This window comes from Silurus aristotelis (genome assembly GCF_946808225.1).
Source record: "Silurus aristotelis genome assembly, chromosome: 22".
NCBI classification, from domain to species: Eukaryota; Metazoa; Chordata; class Actinopteri; order Siluriformes; family Siluridae; genus Silurus; species Silurus aristotelis.
In genome coordinates, this window is record NC_139595.1 from 16,881,177 (window position 1) to 16,900,962 (window position 19,786).

Sequence of the window (19,786 nt, forward strand, 5' to 3'; positions counted from 1 at the left end):
TATTCTAACAATAATTATGCGATTTGTGTGGCAAAAGAACTAACGATACAGACCAAAAGATGTAAGACGTGAGCTACGCATTCTGTTTATCATAATTTTGTCCTAAAATGCATTGCCATATTTCCATTATTGGAACTATAGTTAAAGTTTGTGTATGTAAACGTGTTGGGGGATCTGCTTGTTAAAAAATTTACATTTTATTTGATTTCTAATCAACAAAACGAACTAAATGACAAAAACAAATAAATAAATAAATATAAATTCGTAACCATTCGATTTTTGGCCAAACAGCGCCATCTTGTCATCACGCGCCACTGTGACACCGGATATGACGCAATGGGAAAACAAGGCGGAAATAAACAGCCAAGCTGTCAAGAGAACATGGATGAGTGCGGGGAAAGTGGTCTGTTTTCCCGATAATGTGGTCCAGCAAACTTCTTCTAAAGTTTATTTGAAGGTAAGGTGATAATAGACATTGTAAAGTCAATCTTTTGTGTAGTTTATTTGTTTGGGGATATAAAATCAGGACTAGATATTGAAATAAAGTAGCAGGTTAGCAGGCTAGCTAGCGGGGGCTGCTACAGTTTAGCGTCCAAGAGCGGATGTGAACATGTCTAATATTCAAAATTATAATAAATTCATAATTTATTTCACGGGTTACTTTAAAATCTGGATATGTTTTTCTTGTCTTTTTTATATCAAGTTTGTTGAGTCGAATTATATTTAGGATAATTACGATGTTTTGATGGGTTACTTCTCCTCTGGTTCTGGGCGCGTCCCAAATTACGTTGTTGCATAATTATTGTTTATTGTTGTTGTTGTTTTAAGAAAGAAAAAATATTTGTAAATAAAGGTCATTCTATGTAACAGTAATTATATTAACAATTATTAAAACATTGTTCTTCCTTTGAAAAGATAATCATATGATTTGTATTGTAAAACAAAAGTTTTCCATGTTGAATTTTATTTAATTTTAATTTATACGTACAAGTGTAGACATGTGGTCTATTTCAGGTCAAAACAGAAGCAAGTAAAAAAAAAAAATACAAGTAGTATTGCGATATAATATACAGATAATAAATACGTTATTGTTTCAATAGTAACATCTCATCTAGGGATTATGGATGAAGGGAAGTGAAACCAGTGGATAAGATCTTCTGATTGGAAGGTCATGGGTTCAAATCCCAGCACCACCAAGCTAAATCTTGAGCAAAGCCCTGACCTCTCAATTTTTAACTGTATAACTGAGATAACCATAAAGCTATGTCGGGTACGGTACTCCTGAGAAGTCACGAATAAGTCCATTAAAATATTTAATCGCTACGATGATCGAGACTCATGATTAATCACAACTTTATTTAAACTTGATGAGCGAAACCAAACTTAACATAGGGCATGAAAACTAGACATGTTTTAAAGGTCATAGATGTACATGTCTGTTAGACACATTGGGGAAAAAAAGAACATAGAAAAACCACAGGTTTCCGTTACATCTGCTTACTTGAACTGAGCGATTCACTTACACGAGCCTGTTTAGATTTTCAGCTCTTGTAAATGTTCGAAAGTAATTATGGTGTTTTAAATGACGTAAATCACCAGGATGCCAAACGTGCCGGATTTGCGCATCACGCCGCATTTTGGCGCATCAGTAAAACAAATTTTTAGTGATTGAAAAATAATTGATCTCTTTTTTTCTTTTTTTTTTTCTTTTTTATATATCTGAATAAAGTGACGTCGTGAATAAATGTTACGTGCGCTGCATCATTTCTTGGAGGCGCCCACTGGTTATGGTTACGCCACAAATGGTTATGTTTCTTTTCCATGATGCTGCATCTAAAACACACCCTAATGCTGAATATACAGAAAAATTTAGTTGTGAAAATGAAAAAAAAAAAAATATATATATATATATATATATATATATATATATATATATATATATATATATATATATATATATATAATAATGCGTGGCCTATAGGGACTTCCATATGATGGCGATGAAGGAAAAGCGTAATCTTTATTTATCAGCTGGGACATGCGGGGACACAGGAGACAAGACTTCAAGTCTTCAAGCATTGGATATGGTTTTAACTTTAAGAGAGAGGGAACATGATAAATGATTGTTTACAGCTACTGTAATTGCAGTGGATGGATGTTCTGCAACGTGAAAAGCAACTACCAATAGTTCAATTTCAATTCATATAATTAATAATTTTGAATTAACGTTGTTTATCGGTATTAGCATTTGTAAAACTCAACAGTGTGTGTTGTTTAATACAATTATAATAAAAAAAATTACATGAGTGAACTGTTACACTCCTGGTAAATAGATTAAAAAAAAAGTTATTTGTTAATAAAGTTATTTTTTAATAAAACAACTTTTCAAAATGTAAACAAAGTGGCTTTATAGAACGTAAGATTCATAAAAAAATATATATGCGGTTCTTCTCCAAATTGTTACCACAATGTTGGAGGCACACAGTTATATATACGATGTCTTTGGATGTGGTAGCATCAGTGTTTCACTTCAGGAGACTTTAGAACCCAAACCTGTTCCAGCATGACGATTCCCCTGTGGACAAATCGAGCTTCAGGAAGATGTAGGGGTTATAAGGGTGGGAGTGGAAGCTCTCCTGCTATAGAGCTCTGACCTCAACAATATTCATCACCTTTGGGATAAATTGGAACTACCACATGGCGATAATCTACAGTAACTAATCTCCACAAGCACACTCCAGAATCTGGTGAAACATCTTCCCAGAAGAGTGGAGTTTTAGAATTAAAATCAGACTCTTACCACCAACAGCAGCTAAAATCAGTTTGGTAGTGAAATACATCAAGTTCAGTACCAAACCGTTTTTCACTGTTGTTGGTGGTACGTTTTCTGCTACAGAAACGTCTTCGGGACAGAGGACTTGCTCATGACATGCCTTTAAATTAAAAACAGCCAAAAAAAAAACACAAGGTGATGTCATAATACTAGTGATGTCTATTTATAGTCACATGGTTAAAAAGTATTTTCTCTTTATTTTAATACCTCATGCTCTTCTTTTTACGTTCCATTTCAGGGCTCAGGGGCCGATGTGGTGCAGCTGCATTGAAAGTGGCACCTGTTTGCTATGGCATCATCCCCTTTCCTCCTTTTCACCGCCCTGCTGTTCCTGACATCGCCCCCTCTGCTGTCTTTTTTCATACTCGAACCCCCGACTCCCCCACCCTCCTGTGAGCCCAGACGCTCGTGGGTGGTGCAGCTGAGCCACAATTCTGAGCCACTCGAAAGCTCTCTGGATGAGCTGGCTGAACGCGTGGCGCTGGAGGCCGGGCTCGAGAGCCACGGACAGATCGGCCAACTTCATGGCCACTACCTGCTCTGCCACGTGGCGGGAGAGGACGAAAACGCACCAGGAGCCGGCCGGACTTTGGACGCCCACCCACACGTAGTCTGGCACAAACAGGAGAACATCTTGCGCAGGTCCAAGAGAAGCTTGATCTTCAACGATCCCAAATACCCGAGTCAGTGGCATTTGGTGAGTTGACTTGGGGAAGTATAGAACCGAATGCAGTGCAGTGTGAACTCTACAGTGCCCTCTACGTCTGTTATTAAATCTATTTGCATGTATATTTCCATTAATCATTTTCAAAGCCAAATTGAACAATCGTTCAACAATCACTTTTCTCTGGACGTTTTATTAGAACACATGACATCATGGACTCAAACGGAAAACCACTTCTATGTTCATTCTGCAATTCTCTTGTGTCTCTGCTGCAGCACAACGATGTGAGGCTCGGCATGGACATCAACGTGACCGGCGTGTGGGAGCGCAACATCACCGGCGCGGGCGTCACAGTGGTCGTCGTGGACGACGGCTTGCAGCACACACTGGAGGACATTCAGCCCAACTATGTGAGCGCATCAGCATTTTCCTTTCCTTTGTTCTCTCTTTTGTCGAGGTAGCAAAAACGCTCATTCATCAAACCTCGCCTTTGTTCCAGTCTCCAGAGGGCAGCTACGATCTGAACTCGAACGATCCGGATCCGATGCCACACCTGGATTTGCACAGCGACAACCACCACGGCACGCGCTGCGCGGGAGAGATCGCCGCAGTGCCCAACAACAGCTTCTGCGCCGTGGGAGTTGCATACGGCAGCAAAGTGGCAGGTAACACGAGGCCATTTACAGTACTGTAAATAAATCAATCGGTTTTGATAGGAAACTTTTTTTTCCCAGCATATAATACACCAACTAGGTAACCAACATTATGACCACTGGCTTAATATAGTGTTGGACTCCTTTTGGAGTCAAAACAGTTCAAGTGCATCAGTGGACGACTGTTCCTTCCTTGGAGCACCTTTTGATAGATAATGACCACAGCAGAATAAGAATATCCCAAAAGCAGTTTTGGAGATGCTCTGACCCAGTCGTCTAGACGTCAAAATTTGGCTCTTGTCAAAAAACTCACTCAAATCCTTACGCTTGCCCAATTATCCTGCTTTTTAACACGGCAGCCTTGAGGACAAAATGTTCACTTGCTGCCTAATAAATAAATCACACACACTAACAGGAGCCATGATGAAGAGATAATCAGTTATTCATTTTACTGCTCATAATGTTATAATGTCGTAATCTTATGCCTGATTGGTGTATATACAAACTACACTCTGCTGCCTGTTTATAACACATAATTAATCTTTTTTTTTTTTCTGTCCGGCAGGAATCAGAGTTCTGGACGGACCCCTGACTGACAGCATGGAGGCCGTGGCTTTCAATAAACATTACCAAGTCAACGATGTTTACAGCTGCAGGTCTTTTTTTTTCCCCAATTAATTATATATTTCTTGCAGAGTTACTGATTTTATACAGTTTTATAAAAAGTCGCCAAAGCCAGAATTAATTCTCTATAGAAAGTTTGTGGACCCCTGACCACAAGTGTCCAACTTTGGGGTAAGAATTTAAGTGAAGAAACCTATTTTGTCTGGAAAAGTCAGGTGTCCCAATACTTTTGTCTGCATAGTGTATGTCTCTGTGGCTTGCATGTAAAAAAAAAATATATATATATATATATATATATATATATATATATATATATATATATATATATAAATATATATATATATATATATATATATATATATATATATATATATATATATATATATATATATATATATATATATAAATAAATAAATAACGGTTTTGATTTGCACGGATCCCATACACCACCTCTGCTTCAGCTCTTTCTTGGAGATTTGTTTCATTCTCGTGTTGTTTCTGTTGTAGCTGGGGACCAGATGACGACGGACGCACTGTTGATGGACCCCATCCCCTGGGCCAGGTCTGTGTTACAGCTCCTAATGTTTATAGCATAATTCAAGTGACATGGTGTTCTTCTGCTTCATGTCATAAATCTGTGTAAACGCTGGACTTGTTTGTGTTTTTTACGTCTTTCACCTGCAGAGGGCACCGTTATTAAGAGTATGTATAAAAAATGTGTAATGTTATTGAACTATAAAAATAGCCAGGTTAAGTTCTGAAAAGTCTAAGAAATGTAAAAGGGCTAGTTTCTGAGTTGGAAGCTGAACACACTGTTCAAGGTGTTTAATATGGTTGAGGTCAGAGCTCTGTAGCAGGCCACTCAAGATCTTCCACTCCATCCATATAAACTAAAGACAATAACAGATCGGCCAAAAAAATTGCCATCATATATCGGGCCATTAGGTGCCCTGATTTCCAAATATCGCCATCAGCCAGAGAAAAACCCATATCGGTCGACCTCTATACAAGATGCCATATTGGACACTGCTAAACGGAGAAGAATCCCCAAGAGGGCACAGCTGGAAAAATCAACATGACCTTAAAACATATATTAATTGACTGCAATACATTTAAAAACAAAACACTGCTTTTAAAATGTATCAACAAACAAAACGAAAAAAAAAAAAAAACCTAGAATACTTGAGAATATTACACTGAAGGACTCCATACAACCACTGAACTCTGCTATAGTCAAAAAATCCAATACAGTTGCATGTCTAGAAATAATGGTTTGGAGAAGAGCCACATACATCTGAAGAAGTTGTGTGTGTCCAATACTTTTGACCAAATGGTTTATAAACCAGAGATTTGCATATTTGGTGCCAGGCAACAGAAATTAAAAAGCTTGTTGTCTGTGATCTGATATGTCAATTAAATGCCCTCTGTGTGAAAGAGGACAGTTCATGTTTATTGAAACTGGAGATCCTGTAATGTGAACTTAAATCGAATGCACAATTTTCGTTTTTCCTCGTCGCTCGGTTTTCCGACTAACGAATTAATATTCAACTGGATTTCTGCCAGTCAAGAATTTTTGGACCCAATTAGTTTCCGTCTACACAGTTACATACTGAAATTGTATCCGATCCAGATGTTTTTACGGTCAGTGGCTGTAACTGATGCCAGTTTATAAAAAATAAAAAGTTTGATTTGATTTCTCAGTTGGAATCACATCACTTTTCTATCACGTGTCTGCATGAACTTTGATCTTCTTTTATTTTTTATTATTCGTACCACATCTACGTTTACGCCAAATCTTCAGCGCTCAAGGTTTGAAACGATACAGGTTTAAATCGAGAAGCGTACGTTTTTTTCCCGCATGTAAAAGAACGTTATGCCGAAATGAATTCAAGAGTAGCTCTACATTCAGTGTTCAGAAATCACTAAGCAACGTTTCCTGCTGTATCCCTTCACAGGCTTGGCATGCATCATGGAAAGCGTTCAGGAATGGTTATTTTCAGCGCCTCTCCGCGGCCCTATAAACCCAATCGCAGTAGCTGCTGTACCCTTCGAGAAATTATTACAGAGCTCTTGGGGTTTGTACTCCATTAATAGGAAGATTCGCGAGGACGTTTCGAAGCGACGAGCGTTTTTTTAGCTTGTATTTGGACGTCTGTGGTTATGTTATATTTATTTATTTTTAAAACTACAGTTAAATCTCAATACAAAAGTCTGGAAAACGGCGAAGGCTGAGAGATGAGTATCCAGAAAACCATACGGTTTAAACTCTTTAGGGTTTCACAACAGCAGAGCGTGTATTTTTTTTTATAGGAAAACCAGAAAGAACCCCTTTTTAGCATGGTTACGGAGTGCAGGAGACGAATGAGCTCCCTGGAGAGATGTTTCCCGGCTCAGATGAAAGGCAGAACGTTTCTGGAAACTCCGATTCCACACGCGCATTTCTTAAGATCGAATTATAACGTTCTTATTAGCTACAAAAAACCTTCCGAAAGCGGGCATTGCACTCGTGTGAACAAATGCGTCTGCTTGTAGAATCTTGGTTCTGATTGGGGGGGGGGGCTTTTATATTTTTCCAGGCAGCACTGCAACATGGAGTCGCAGCAGGCAGAAAAGGCTTCGGAAGCATCTTTGTTGTCGCCAGCGGTAACGGCGGCTTGTACAATGACAACTGCAACTACGACGGCTACGCGAACTCGATCTACACAGTCACTGTTGGTAAATAAAAAAAAACGAATCACTTAAATCTTTGTTTATTATACACTTGAATCCAGTTCGATCCTAATTCTGTTGTTCACTGGTGAAACCGTTTCCTCAAAATTATATCTGTGCTTGTTTTAGGGGCCGTCGATGAGAACGGAAAGATGCCGTTCTACGCAGAAGAGTGCGCCTCCATGCTGGCCGTGACTTTCAGCAGCGGAGGAAGGCAACTGCGTAGCATCGTGAGTGCAACCCCTTTACCGTTTCCTGAGGGAGGAAAAAAAATTCCAAACTGGGAAATTCACGGGTTAATTGAACACCAGCAAATGCATGTCTACGCCCACACAAAGCTTTTTTATTTTATTTAATTAATTATTTATTTTTCGTAATTCAAACTAAGCCATGTTTTCTCTATATCCTAAACATCATGACACTCGCTGGAAATTTGTATGACACATCTACTATTTATCCCGAGCTCTGCACTGTCACTGTATAAACTGTATAGCTTACAGTAGCGGGGACATGATGCATGTTTGTACGAGTGCTACACCATGCGTGTTGGTAATGTTCTGTTCAGTATAGAAAGGTTAGATCTTCAGGAGGAGCCTTTTTTGGATCCTAGCGTGTAGGGAGAACATTCGAAGAGGCCCGCTTTGAGAAAGCTCGTACCGCGCAGCTCTGTTTGGCATTATTTTTCCCCGTGTCCACGGCGACATGGTTTTGGCAGCACTGCCTCCGACCTCAACTGTGTTTTAGCCATTACAGCTGCCCAAAAACCTTTACCAGACACAGAAAATGGTGCTCGCAGTCGGTTTCTGCTAACGTTCAGTAACGAGAACAGGGTCAGATGTGTTTTCTCTCCGCTCAGTGTTTGTATAAAGTTTTATTGCAGTGCTGTCTGTTGAGTGTTGATTAGGACGTCGATTAGTTTTCTGTTAGGCTTGCAAACGCTCCACATCATCAGAGTCTAATTATACACAGATCGACGGGAGGTTATTGTTTAACGGAGCCAAATCATTCATGTGGCGAAGATTTCGTTAAGGAGGTGGTTCTAAAATGTTTTTAAAATATATTCTGAATAAAAAAATTAAAAAAAACACTCCATGAAAAAAAGTACTTAGGATTAGAAATAAGGTTTTTTTTAAAGGGACAACGCATGTAGGACGTTTCGGAGACAAGGTGAGGGAGGCGAGATTGAGATGGTTTGGACATGTGCAGAGGAGGGACATAGGGTATATCAGTAGGAGAATGCTGAGGATGGAGCCACCAGGAAGTAGGAAAAGAGGAAGGCCAAGGAGGAGGTTTATGGATGTGGTGAGGGAAGACATGTAGGTAGTCGGTTTCAAAGAGGCAGATGTAGAGGACAGGGGGTGTATGGAGACGGGTGGCGACCCCTAATGGGAAAAGCCGAACGAAGAAGAAGATGTAAAATAGTACTTAACTTTATTATTATTACTTAATCATTAAAGTATGCCAAATGAAGTGAATATTCATATATTCATTAATAAATATATTTATATCATTAATATATTGTAAATAATAAATATAATACAACGCTCTTAGTGCAGCGCGCAGTCTCACATGTAAAAACAAACAGCACGTGGTGTCAGTGAGTTGCCTCTAGAGGTCGCTCTTGTAATGACAGTGGACCTTCGCAAAGGATGCAACCCGGAAAAACTATCGTTATGGATTTCTGCCCATAGCTGATAGTTCCAGCAATCAACTATCAGTTCCAATTATTTGGAAAAAATCTATTCAGTCGACCCTCAGTTTCAGCTGTCAGCAGAGAAAAAGCTATATCTGAACACAAAGTCTTCAGGATGACAAGAGTTTTTTCTATATACATCCTATACAATTGTGTGCCTCCAATTATAAGGAACCACATAGGGCTGGAAATGTCTTGTGTCCCAATACTTTTGTCGATATAGTGTATGGCAGTCACAATTTTTTATAATGGATAAATGTATCTAAAAATGAACTTTCATGAATGCATTAGTTGCTTCAGTATGATTTTTTTTTTTTAATCAAATGATATTAGAAGATCTTCAGCTTTTTATCAGTGTCCTGTATATGCTGCTGATATTTCAATCTTCCACCTAATTGGAGGGAAAGTGCCTGCTTTATATGCACACACTCGCGTTCTGGACAATTGTTTAGACGTTCGTCACGTGCCAGACTCTTCGCCTTTGTTAACACAGCCGGGGAGCTGCATCACTCCTCAGCTTCTGTTCGACAGTTTCCAAGTGGTTAAGTTACCCTTTGCTGTTCTAATAACCTTCTCTTTAGGGAAGATGTTCCACTAGATTTTGGAGTTATGTAGAGGTTGAGGTCAGAGTTCTAAAGCAAGATCTTCCACTCCAAACCATGTATACTAGATCTAAATAGAGCTGGATTTGTGCCTATTATCATGCTGGAGCAGGTTTGAATCTAAAAGTTCAAGTGAAGGGCAAATTTAAAATGCAACTACAGTCCAAAATCATCCTATACTAGCAAATGTGTGCTTCCAACTTTGTGGAAACCGTTTAAACGATATATGGCTGAAAGTCATGTCTCATCACCTATAGTGTATATGTTATACATGGTAAAGAAAAAAACACAAGACTTGCTTTTTTTTGTGTAGGTGACCTCAGACTGGTCGCTCCAGCAGGGCACGGGCTGTACCGAAGGACACACTGGAACGTCCGCAGCAGCTCCTTTGGCAGCTGGCATGGTGGCCCTGATGCTGCAGGTGCGGCCCTGCTTAACATGGAGAGACGTTCAGCATATCATCACGTACACGGCTACACAGGTATGACCCCAAACACCACTGTATCGAGGATAAAAATCTCTTCCAGTTTTTCTGTCCGGACAGTGTGGGGGTTGTGTAATAGTGGATACGAGTTATTCCCCGGCTTTTAACATTCAACCGCTCATTAACCTAATCATTGAATGCGGATTTTTTTGTTTTGTTTGTTTACACACTTCTGCACATTTAAAGGTTTACATCTATAAAGGTGTAAAGATTTGGGAAACCATTTTTTGGGTAAGGTGTATGTATTTCACAGGTCAATATGTCCAATGTCAGTTGTCTCTAGACTTTCTTTTTTTTTCTTTTTATTTATTTCTACAAAAAAAATGTACCAAATTTTTTTATTTTAATATTTTTTTATAGTGGCTGTATTATTACTCTAGCAATTCTTACTATGAGCAGTCAAAATAAACATTGTAAAAATGTAAATAGAATTTTTTTTCCCTAGGGGATCCTGGACACTCGTTAAGTACCGGGACACTTTAAACAAAAATTGAAAAGCAATTAAAAGCACTAAAAGCAAAAATTGTAACAGCTTGCAGTAAATTATGCCAAACGAATGCTGCGATTTTGACATTTTTGCATATAAATGAACTAACAGTGTCTACATACCATCAAACACTTCCACTCGTATCTCTACATAACAAACTCCTCACTGTTTAAATATCTTTTATTCAAATGCGTCCATTTATTTGTTTGCTTGTTTAGTGTAGCGTGACCGTCTGTCTACGGTTCTACGTTTCTGTTTACATATGCGGCATTTAGCAGACGCCCTTGTCCAGAGCGTCGTACAAAAGCGCTTTGAGTCTTTATCAATGAATAAATCTACACTGGTACACTAGATTCCAAACTTAATATAAATCAGACCACAACTCTTGAAGATAGTCAGGGACTCTGCTATTCGGACATCTAGAAGAGGTTCATTTCACCACCTCGGTGCCAGAACAGAGAAGAGCCTTGAAGTATACTTCTGACTTCTGAGAGAAAGTGGTAGCAGTCGAGCGGTGCTGGAGGATCTCAGACATCGTGGTGCACTGCGAGGTGTGATAAGGTCTCTGAGGTAAGATTGTGCTGGTCCATTTTTGGCCTTGTAGGCAAGCATCAGTGTTTTGAATCTGATAAGTGCAGCTACTGGAAGCCAGTGAAGGGAGCGCAGCAGTGAGGTGGTGTGGGAGAAGTTGAGCAGATTGAACACAGCTGCGTTTTGGAGCATTTGCAGTAGCGACATGTGAGGAGAATTTCAATTGATTGTTACCCCAAGGTTGCGAGCGGTGGCTGAAGGGGAGAGCAGAGAGTCATGAAAAGTTATTTGGAAATCTTGGCCTGGAGATGAATCACTTGGGATGACCAGCAGTTCTGTTTGCTGGGGTTGAGTTTTAATTGATGAGCACCCATCCATGAAGATATGTCTGTCAAGCATGCCGAGATCCGAGCAGAAGCTGTGGTATCTGAGGGAGGGAAAGAAAAGATGAGTTGACTGAATACTGAATTTTTAATACATGTACAAATAGCGTGTGTGTGTGTTTGTTTCTGTAGTACGACACTGACGTAGATTGGGAGACCAATGGTGCCGGGTTCCACCACAGTCACAAGCATGGGTTCGGCCTGCTCAATGCCTGGAGGCTGGTCAACACTGCCAAGGTATGTCCTGTTCTCTTTTGGGGTCTTATGTTTAGATGTGTACGTGAACCCCTGAAGTAACTCTGTGTGTGTGTTTAGGTTTGGGAAACCGTGCCAGTCCTGGCATCTTATCATAGTCCAGTTTTAAGAGAAGGAGAGATAATCCCGGCTTCCCCGAAGAAACTTATCCTCAGCTGGAATGGTAAGATCTCTTATGAATGTAGGTACATGGAAAATGTATGCAGTGAATTGAGGGCTAAACTAAAACACAGCACGTCCAACCTGAATGTTAGAGACGGAGAAAGCAAAAACCTGTAAGGTCTGTGTCTCTAAGTAAGAATCGTTGTCTGTGTCTGCGCTCGGGTTGCAAAATTCAAGGAATTTGTAAGACTAGAAACTTCCCATGGGAATAAACTGGGATTTGACATAATTGCACATTTTAAATGTAGAAAAAAATCTTCCAAGATCATTTTGGTTAAAACTACCAGATTTATTGCAGTGGAATTTCTGCGCTGCATCTTCATCAGTCACTGCAGTACTATTGAGACCACGCCCCCTACTGGCACTGTGTATTCCTCCATAACACAACACATCATTTCTTGAATCCTGCACACAAAATCATGTCGAAAAATGTCCATCTTGGCGAGTATTCAGGTCAATCAGCCTACATACGTTTATGTTTGAAACATTTTTGTGCTGTGTGAGCGATTGTGGAACGAAATTATGCTAAAAATTAAATCGGTCAAAAATTCAATTTTTTAAAGTCTGTATTCGTTTGTATGCAAACATGATATTTATGATACGGTTCATATGAATTTCTAGCGAATTTCCATTAATTCCTGCTAAGTTTCCAACTTGGAATATTTCCAAAATTCCCCAGCTGAAGTTCCCATGGAAAGTTTCCGGAAATTAACCGGAAGTTTTCCGCCTCTTTGCAATTCTGTTCCACACGATGTCAGAATCGTCCTCTCCTCAGCAGCTGGATTTTCATCTCGAGCACATGGTGATGTCACTGGCGGACGGATTTAGCAAAAGCATGCAAAGCCCAAAACCACAGAATGTTTTGCTTTTTAAAAGCAGAACCCCGTTTCTTTTTCTGAACACTTTTTTTTTTTTTTTTTTTTTTTTTTTTTTAACAGTTTGTCACTATCAGTTTCATTTTATTGGTTTAATTCGGATTGGTCATAAATGCATTTCCTTGCCGTCTAGGAACGCGATTTGCACCGCTCGACCTCATGTTTTGGTCGCTGCAGGGACAAAAGTTTACAGACACTTGAGCATAAGATTCTTTGAGTGTATGTGTGGACATTTGTGCTCACTCAGAAACAAGGGTGTTCGTAAACTAGGGTACTGATGTAGGCGAGGTGAGGAGGCCTGGGGTGTTGTTCCAATTCATCCCAAAGGTGTACCGCAGGGTTTAGAGCTCTTTCACAGGCTGTGTAAAACATATCTTCCTTTACAGGTGAGGGAAAAAATGTAATGCTACAAACATCCAAAGATCTACACGGATCAGGCATTATGACCACCTGCCTAATATTTGTGTTGGTCCCCGTTTTGCTGCTAAAACAGTTTTGCCCTATCTGATCATCAATTGCATCATGAATTTCAGCTTCAACAATAACTAGTACATAAATAAACACGATGCAGGTGCATCTACATGGCCCAAAGGAATCAGCCAATCAGAATCAAGAATGTAACGGCTTTACAGTATTTGAACAAATTGTCTCATTGTACACACAAAAAAACCCACACACACTCCGCTTCTTCACTAGAGACAAACATGTTAATCCGTGTCTAGAAATGGCACTTTTTGCTTGTAGCTCCAGTTTCTACTACACGTATAAAAGGGCAAGTCTCTTGCGGCTTGTCGTTAAATTTGATCAGCCTGTTTTTTTTTTTCCCGCCCGGATCCTGCTACTTGTTTCCAAGGAGGCTGATTGCAGTGCTAGTGTTTGTTTGAGATTACGAGAGAGAGAGAGAGAGAGAGAGAGAGAGAGAGAGAGAGAGAGAGAGAGAGAGAGAGAGAGAGAGAGAGAGAGAGAGAGAGAGAGAGAGAGAGAGAGAGAGAGAGAGAGAGAGAGAGAGAGAGAGAGAGAGAGAGAGAGAGTTTGTGAGAGTGTAAGAGAGTATGTGTGTGAGAGAGAGAGGGAGAGAGAGAGAGTGTAATAGAGTGTGAGAGAGAGAGAGAGAGAGTCCAGGCTCATCCCCTCCCAACTGGTAATCACTGAACTGCCCTTATTAGGCAATGTTTTGCAACATCTGTGTCACTGAATGCACTGAAAAGCCAAGTCATCTCTCATCACTCATCCCCGTTTTTATGCGCTCTTTCAATTCGCCTTCTTTGCTCAGATGCTGTTTACCAGCACATCTGTATGTTGCCTCACAAATTTATATCACAAATTAAACCTGAATTTTTTTTTTTTTCTTTTCTTTTTTTTTCCTGTATGAAAATCGTGCATAACCTTAATATCCACCAGCCTTTTTTTTTTTTTTTTTTTTCGCTGCCCAACAAAACAGCATACTTGGGAAAGAAAACGGTTATCGTGTGACAGACAGCGCGCTTACACACGCAAACCGGTGAAAAAAAACACTGAACTTTCATTTAGGACGCAGCGATTCCCATGTCTGGTTCCCATTGAGCAGAACATCTGAAGTCGGCCCTGTAGGAGATCGTTTCATAAAAACGCAAATAGTTTCGAAAGGGAACAAACAATAAAAGGAGCTTGTGCCGTGCGGTTGATATATTGTTTTGTTTTTGTTTTTTTGGCTTGATTTACATGATGCACTGTAACAAGAAAACTATGTTCCTGTTCCTGTGACATCTTGAAGTGTTTCCTTCCTCTTGCTACCGAACAAATTAATTAAAATGCCAACTGAGGTCCATTTAATGTTCTGGAACTTTCATTTATAATCATGTACTATACAAGCAAAGGTATTTGGACACCCAACTTTGCCAGTCATATGGATAAAGTCAAAGTCTGTGTGTGTGTGTGGGGGGGGGGGGGGGGGGGGGAGCCAAAAGAGAAGTCCCAGATGATGTGAACTGTGAAGCTGCCATGCCATTTACAGGGTTCATTCCCAAACGAAGTAGATGTGGCAGCATGAACTTTTGTAGCTACTCGATAACATTTTAGCTGCTCGGTATAACGTATTTGCAGCTTGTTTGCTCACGCGGGGGGTTCCTTTCCGTCCATGTGAATCCCTCTGGGTTAAATGGTGGTATTCAGCAGCAAGCAAGAAATGGAAAGTTGCGGTGTGTCTCGAGTAACATTTCGAATAATTTGGCCTCCTGAGATTTTCAGCATGCAGTTAACTGCAACACGGCTCTTCTCGTGGATTTCTGAACCCCTCAGACGCTCGACGATTGTTTATGCTTGGCTTGGCGTACGCACCACTGTTTATATTGCGCCTGGTTGGTTTTTCGTCCTGTGCGAATGCCTGCTGTAATGAGAGCTTTGAACGATACTGAAGGCTCGTCATAGTCTGACTAAACACTTCTCAATACATTTAAAATCTATAGGCTCATATAAGTAAACCATAAATGTAGACTCTGAGATTCTCTCTCACTCCATAAGGCTCTTCTTCCCTATATGGAGTTAGTATGTGGGAATGCATTAGCAAGTAATGTCAGAGGAAATGCCAAGGAATTACAGCTAGATGGACACCGGTGATGGCACAAACCCTTTCCCAGCGTATTTATTTTTTTTACCGTGTGGTTTTCGTCACAGTCATCACACAGACACACACCGCTGACATAAGGCCACATGTATTTTTTTTTTTTTATTGGTTCGTGTATTTTTTTTTTTCTTTTCTTTAAAAAGAAAGTATAAATTGTGTAATAGTTCTTATCTTTAGAAAAAATTAAAAGGAGGAATTGATTCTAGTTGTTTGAAAGCGCTTTTTTTTTTGTGCTCGGGTTCTCATAACCCCTCCGCTCCTCACTAGGAGTGTTTTTTGTCCAAATTAATCTGTCAGGGCTCGCTGCAGAAAGAATACATGAAATGCAAACATTTGTGTTGGAAACGTTTCTGTGGGAGCATAGTGAGTCGTGTGACAGACAGACAGACAGACAGACAGACAGACAGACAGACAGACAGACAGACAGACAGACAGACAGACAGACAGACAGACAGACAGACAGACAGACAGACAGACAGACAGACAAGTACCTGGTCATAAGTTTGGTATGTGATATTTGAGCATTGCATTCCACATTTAGTCCCAATTTGCTCTTATTATTCCCTCCACTCTTCTGGGAAGATGTTCCACTAGATTTTAAAGTGTCCTTATGGATATTTGTGCTCATCACCCACAATGGTATTATAAAAGGCAGGTACTGATGTAGGTGAGGAGACCTGGGGTGCAGTCAGCGTTCCAATTTAGCCCAAAGCTGTTCATTACGGATGAGATCAGAGCTCTATAGCAAATCGTTCAAGATCTTCCTCTCCAAAGTATGTAAACCAGATCTTCAAGGAGCTCACTTTGTGCACAGGAGCATTGCCATGCTGGAACAGGTTTGGGGTTTCCATTTTTAAAGCGAATGCAAAATCTTATTAAAGACGTCCTGTAAAATTGAGTGCCTTCAGCTTTGGGGTTTGGAAAAGAAGCACATTTAGCAGGAAAGGTCAGGTGACCCAAGACTTTTGGCAATATAGTGCGTAGATACACAAATTAAAGTTTGACCTGAAAATGTCAATAAATAAATTGAGAAACTGACAATAATACTGATTGTGAAACACACTTACAAACTGTAATAAAAGTTCATTTCTCTTTCTCTCTCTTTCCCTCTCTCTCTCTTTCTATTTTTCTCAGTCACAGCTGTAGATCTTAAACAGTCAGGAATAAAGACCCTGGAGCACGTGGCAGTGACGGTAACGATAACTCACCCGCGGCGTGGAAACGTCGAGACCGTACTCGTCTGCCCGAGCGGGATGACCTCGCTCATCGGAGCCAAACGAGCCTTGGACACGTAAGCTCTACACCACCAACTCTTTCGCACGCATGAACTATGTCGCCAAAAGTTTGCGGACGCCTGAGCATGAGATCGGTATGAGCTTTTTGAACGTCCTAGTGTGCTCTTATAATTCCTTCCTTTCACATTCATCCCCAAGGTGTTCAGTAGGGTTGAGGGTCAGAGCTCTGTAGCAGGAGATCTTCCACTCCAAAGCCATGCAAAGCATATCTTCATGCAGTTTGCTTTGTGCATTGTCATGCTTGAACAGGTTTGGGTCTTCTAGTTCAAGTGAATGGGAAATTTCATGATACCGCATCCAAAGACACTTGTACAATTGTGTGCCTTCAGATTCATGGTAACAGTTTGGGTAAACGGCAGAGAAGAACTGCCACGCAGTACATTTAGTGTGATGGTATTTAGCAGATGCTCGTATACAGAGTTACTTCTTAGGGCTCAGGGGACCAACAATCGCAGCTAGGTGGTGCTAGAAGCCGAACTCGTGAACATCTACGCAGACCGAGCTACCATTCCCCAAATTCTCATGAAACATGCCTCAGTGCTTTCTTAATTTAAAGATCCATTTCTCTAATATTTATTTATTTTATTTTAATTTCTTTGGGTTACAGAGATGCTACAGGATTTATAGACTGGACTTTCTCGACTGTACGTTGCTGGGGAGAGCAAGCTGTAGGCCAGTACAGCCTTCACGTCACTGACCACAGTAAGGTCCCGATATCCCACCCGCACCCACAATATGTGGCACTTTGAGCTATAAACTACATCTTAAAACTACAATTTTTATTTTTTTTTTATCTTTTTTAGTTTTTTCTTCCCCATCAGGAGAAGAGTCATTTTCTCTGGGCACACTGAAGCGCTGGAAACTCACTCTGTACGGCTCAGAGATGTCCTTTCAGGAAGTTTTGGACAGAAAAAGGTGAGAGAGCGCAGATGCATTTCGGCAAGAGAAAGCAGTTCTGTTTTTCTCCCCACCGGAGCTGAACTGTGATTGGTTGTTGTTGGGTTGATTGACAGGCTGGTGGAAGAGTCTATGAGCGGCCAGTTCCTGAACAGCAATTTCTCCATTCCGTGTCCACCCGGCTTGGACATTCCTCCAGAAGTAGAGATCCCGTTTACCTTCAACACACTAAAGGTACACCCGTGTCTCAGCTTTACGCCTACTTACACACACTCTCACACGCACACTTCTTTTTATTCGATGGCACCTAATAAAAATGCATTCTTGATACATTTTACACGTTCCATGCAATACAGATGTTCCAAAGTGAACATCAATACAGCTTCAGGATGTAGTTTGGCATGGTGTGACATCTCCAGGTTTTCTGTTTGGAGTTTTATACTTTCTCTGGGTTCTCTGGTTTCCGTGTGTGTGTGTGTGTGTGTGTGTGTGTGTGGGTTTCTGCCGAGTCTAAAATATAAATAAATCTTACTTTTAGGCCTTAAAAAGTCTTCAATTCGCTGTTGTTGGTCTTAAATCGTTTTAAACGGGTCTCAATTTTCCGATGTCCATGTAATAATGCTCATCGAAATGCTGACGCAGCACTTTTTTGTTTGTTTTTATTTGCAGATATTGCTGCTCCTGGGCTGCTTTGCCCTCTGCTGTTCTCTGTACTACATGCTGGAGCTGATGCTCCCTCACTTGCACGGGCCGTGGCGTGGAGCCTCGGCTGCGAAAGACGGCCAGTTTCTGGAAATGCATCCGGAGATGGACTTAGAGGCCAAAACGCCGCTCATAGGAAACGATGACGACACGTAGCACTCAGGTGGGCGCAGCAAACACAAGAAGTGACATAAACCCGACGCACCTTAATCAAGCCATGCTAGTTCCAGTGTCAAGTTCTCAATCCAGACCTGGAAGATGATTAGCTGTGATGTTAATTAGGGTTTCGTGGACCTTTTTTGCACATCCGGATCCAGGGATGTGTTGTTTCGTTCCTCTGGGGCACATCGGACCTCAATTTAGGAACATATTAGCAAGAATCCAAGTGTTTACAGCAGGAGCAGAATCCTGCTTTTGAAATGAACAAATTACTTGATATTGCTGGTACTGAGATTTTCTTTTAAATTTGTGTGTGTGTGTGTGTGTGTGTGTGTGTGTGTGTGTGTGTGTGTGTGTGTGTGTGTGTGTGTGTGTGAGTGAATAATAAGGGTTGTATGGTGCTTTCAGAGAGAAAGAAGAGTGCTATATTTTTATTATATTATACCTTTTTGCCAGTTTTGTTCTTTTGTGTGTGTGATATATATATATATACTGGGCCAAGTTAAAGCAATTCATCCAGCACTTTTTTCTTTCTTTCTTTTTCTTTTTTTTCTTCTTTTGCCCAGTGCTTTAAACTTAATGGGAACGATGAGCAGTTAATTTGGCAATACATGTAATATATTGATATTTCTATGAAAACAGATGCCTTTCGAGACATGGGTCTTTTTACTAAGCTGCAGTGTTTTACCTGTTTGACAATCCAAAGACAAAATAATGTGATCAACAGCTGGTCTGAATAAAGTCAATAAAATATTTTTTTCGGCGGATTTTCTTCTCGTACTTTATTAATTGGTGGTGTATTAAAAAGCAAATGTATTATAGTAAATATTCTTTTGACCCTTCTAGAAGGCAGTTGTTGCAACCCTGGTCGGATTGTTCTCTCCATACAGGATCTCTATATCAGGGGGTTTCCAACCTTATGTTCATCACACTCCAGTCTCGGTGAGTGGGAGGTGTGTTTTTGTAAAGGTGTCGCATGTACCTTACAGCACAGTGAAATTTCTCCGCATATCCCAGCGATGTTAGCGGTCAAGGGACAGCGCCCCCTGGTGCACAGAGGGTAAAGGGCCTTGCTCAAGGGCCCAAGAGTGACATCTTGGTGATACCGGGGCTTTAACCTCCAACCTTTCGATCAGTAACCCAGAGCCTTAACCACTTCCTGTAGATAATGTATCT

At 40.5% G+C, this 19,786-nt stretch overlaps 1 protein-coding gene across 2 annotated transcripts; it reads left to right on the plus strand.

The window, feature by feature from the left end:
• Nucleotides 1–311: 311 nt before the first annotated feature.
• On the plus strand, nucleotides 312–19,377 carry pcsk7 (proprotein convertase subtilisin/kexin type 7). Of its 2 annotated transcripts, XR_014530870.1 has the most exons (17): nucleotides 312–457; nucleotides 3,072–3,530; nucleotides 3,773–3,907; nucleotides 3,997–4,162; nucleotides 4,716–4,806; nucleotides 5,282–5,336; nucleotides 7,351–7,489; nucleotides 7,613–7,713; nucleotides 10,092–10,259; nucleotides 11,796–11,900; nucleotides 11,979–12,081; nucleotides 16,692–16,848; nucleotides 17,460–17,554; nucleotides 17,656–17,767; nucleotides 17,866–17,983; nucleotides 18,419–18,935; nucleotides 18,989–19,377. XR_014530870.1 is itself a non-coding variant. In XM_083525724.1 (16 exons), exons 2-16 carry the CDS (start codon nucleotides 3,123–3,125, stop codon nucleotides 18,605–18,607), a joined length of 2,142 nt encoding a protein of 713 aa, XP_083381850.1. In that variant the 5' UTR covers nucleotides 312–457; nucleotides 3,072–3,122; the 3' UTR covers nucleotides 18,608–19,377. The 2 variants fall into 2 exon arrangements, 1 of the variants encoding a protein (XP_083381850.1); XM_083525724.1 differs by having other exon boundaries at nucleotides 18,419–19,377.
• The last annotated feature ends 409 nt before the right edge of the window (nucleotides 19,378–19,786 follow it).

Bases quoted from the DNA above. Each gene is read 5' to 3' on its own strand.
- pcsk7 (XM_083525724.1), top strand. From the start codon at position 3,123: ATGGCATCATCCCCTTTCCTCCTTTTCACCGCCCTGCTGTTCCTGACA. The intron at 12,082-16,691 runs GTAAGATCTCTT...TATTTTTCTCAG, and splicing joins ACTTATCCTCAGCTGGAATG to TCACAGCTGTAGATCTTAAA. The intron at 17,984-18,418 runs GTACACCCGTGT...TTTTATTTGCAG, and splicing joins TTACCTTCAACACACTAAAG to ATATTGCTGCTCCTGGGCTG.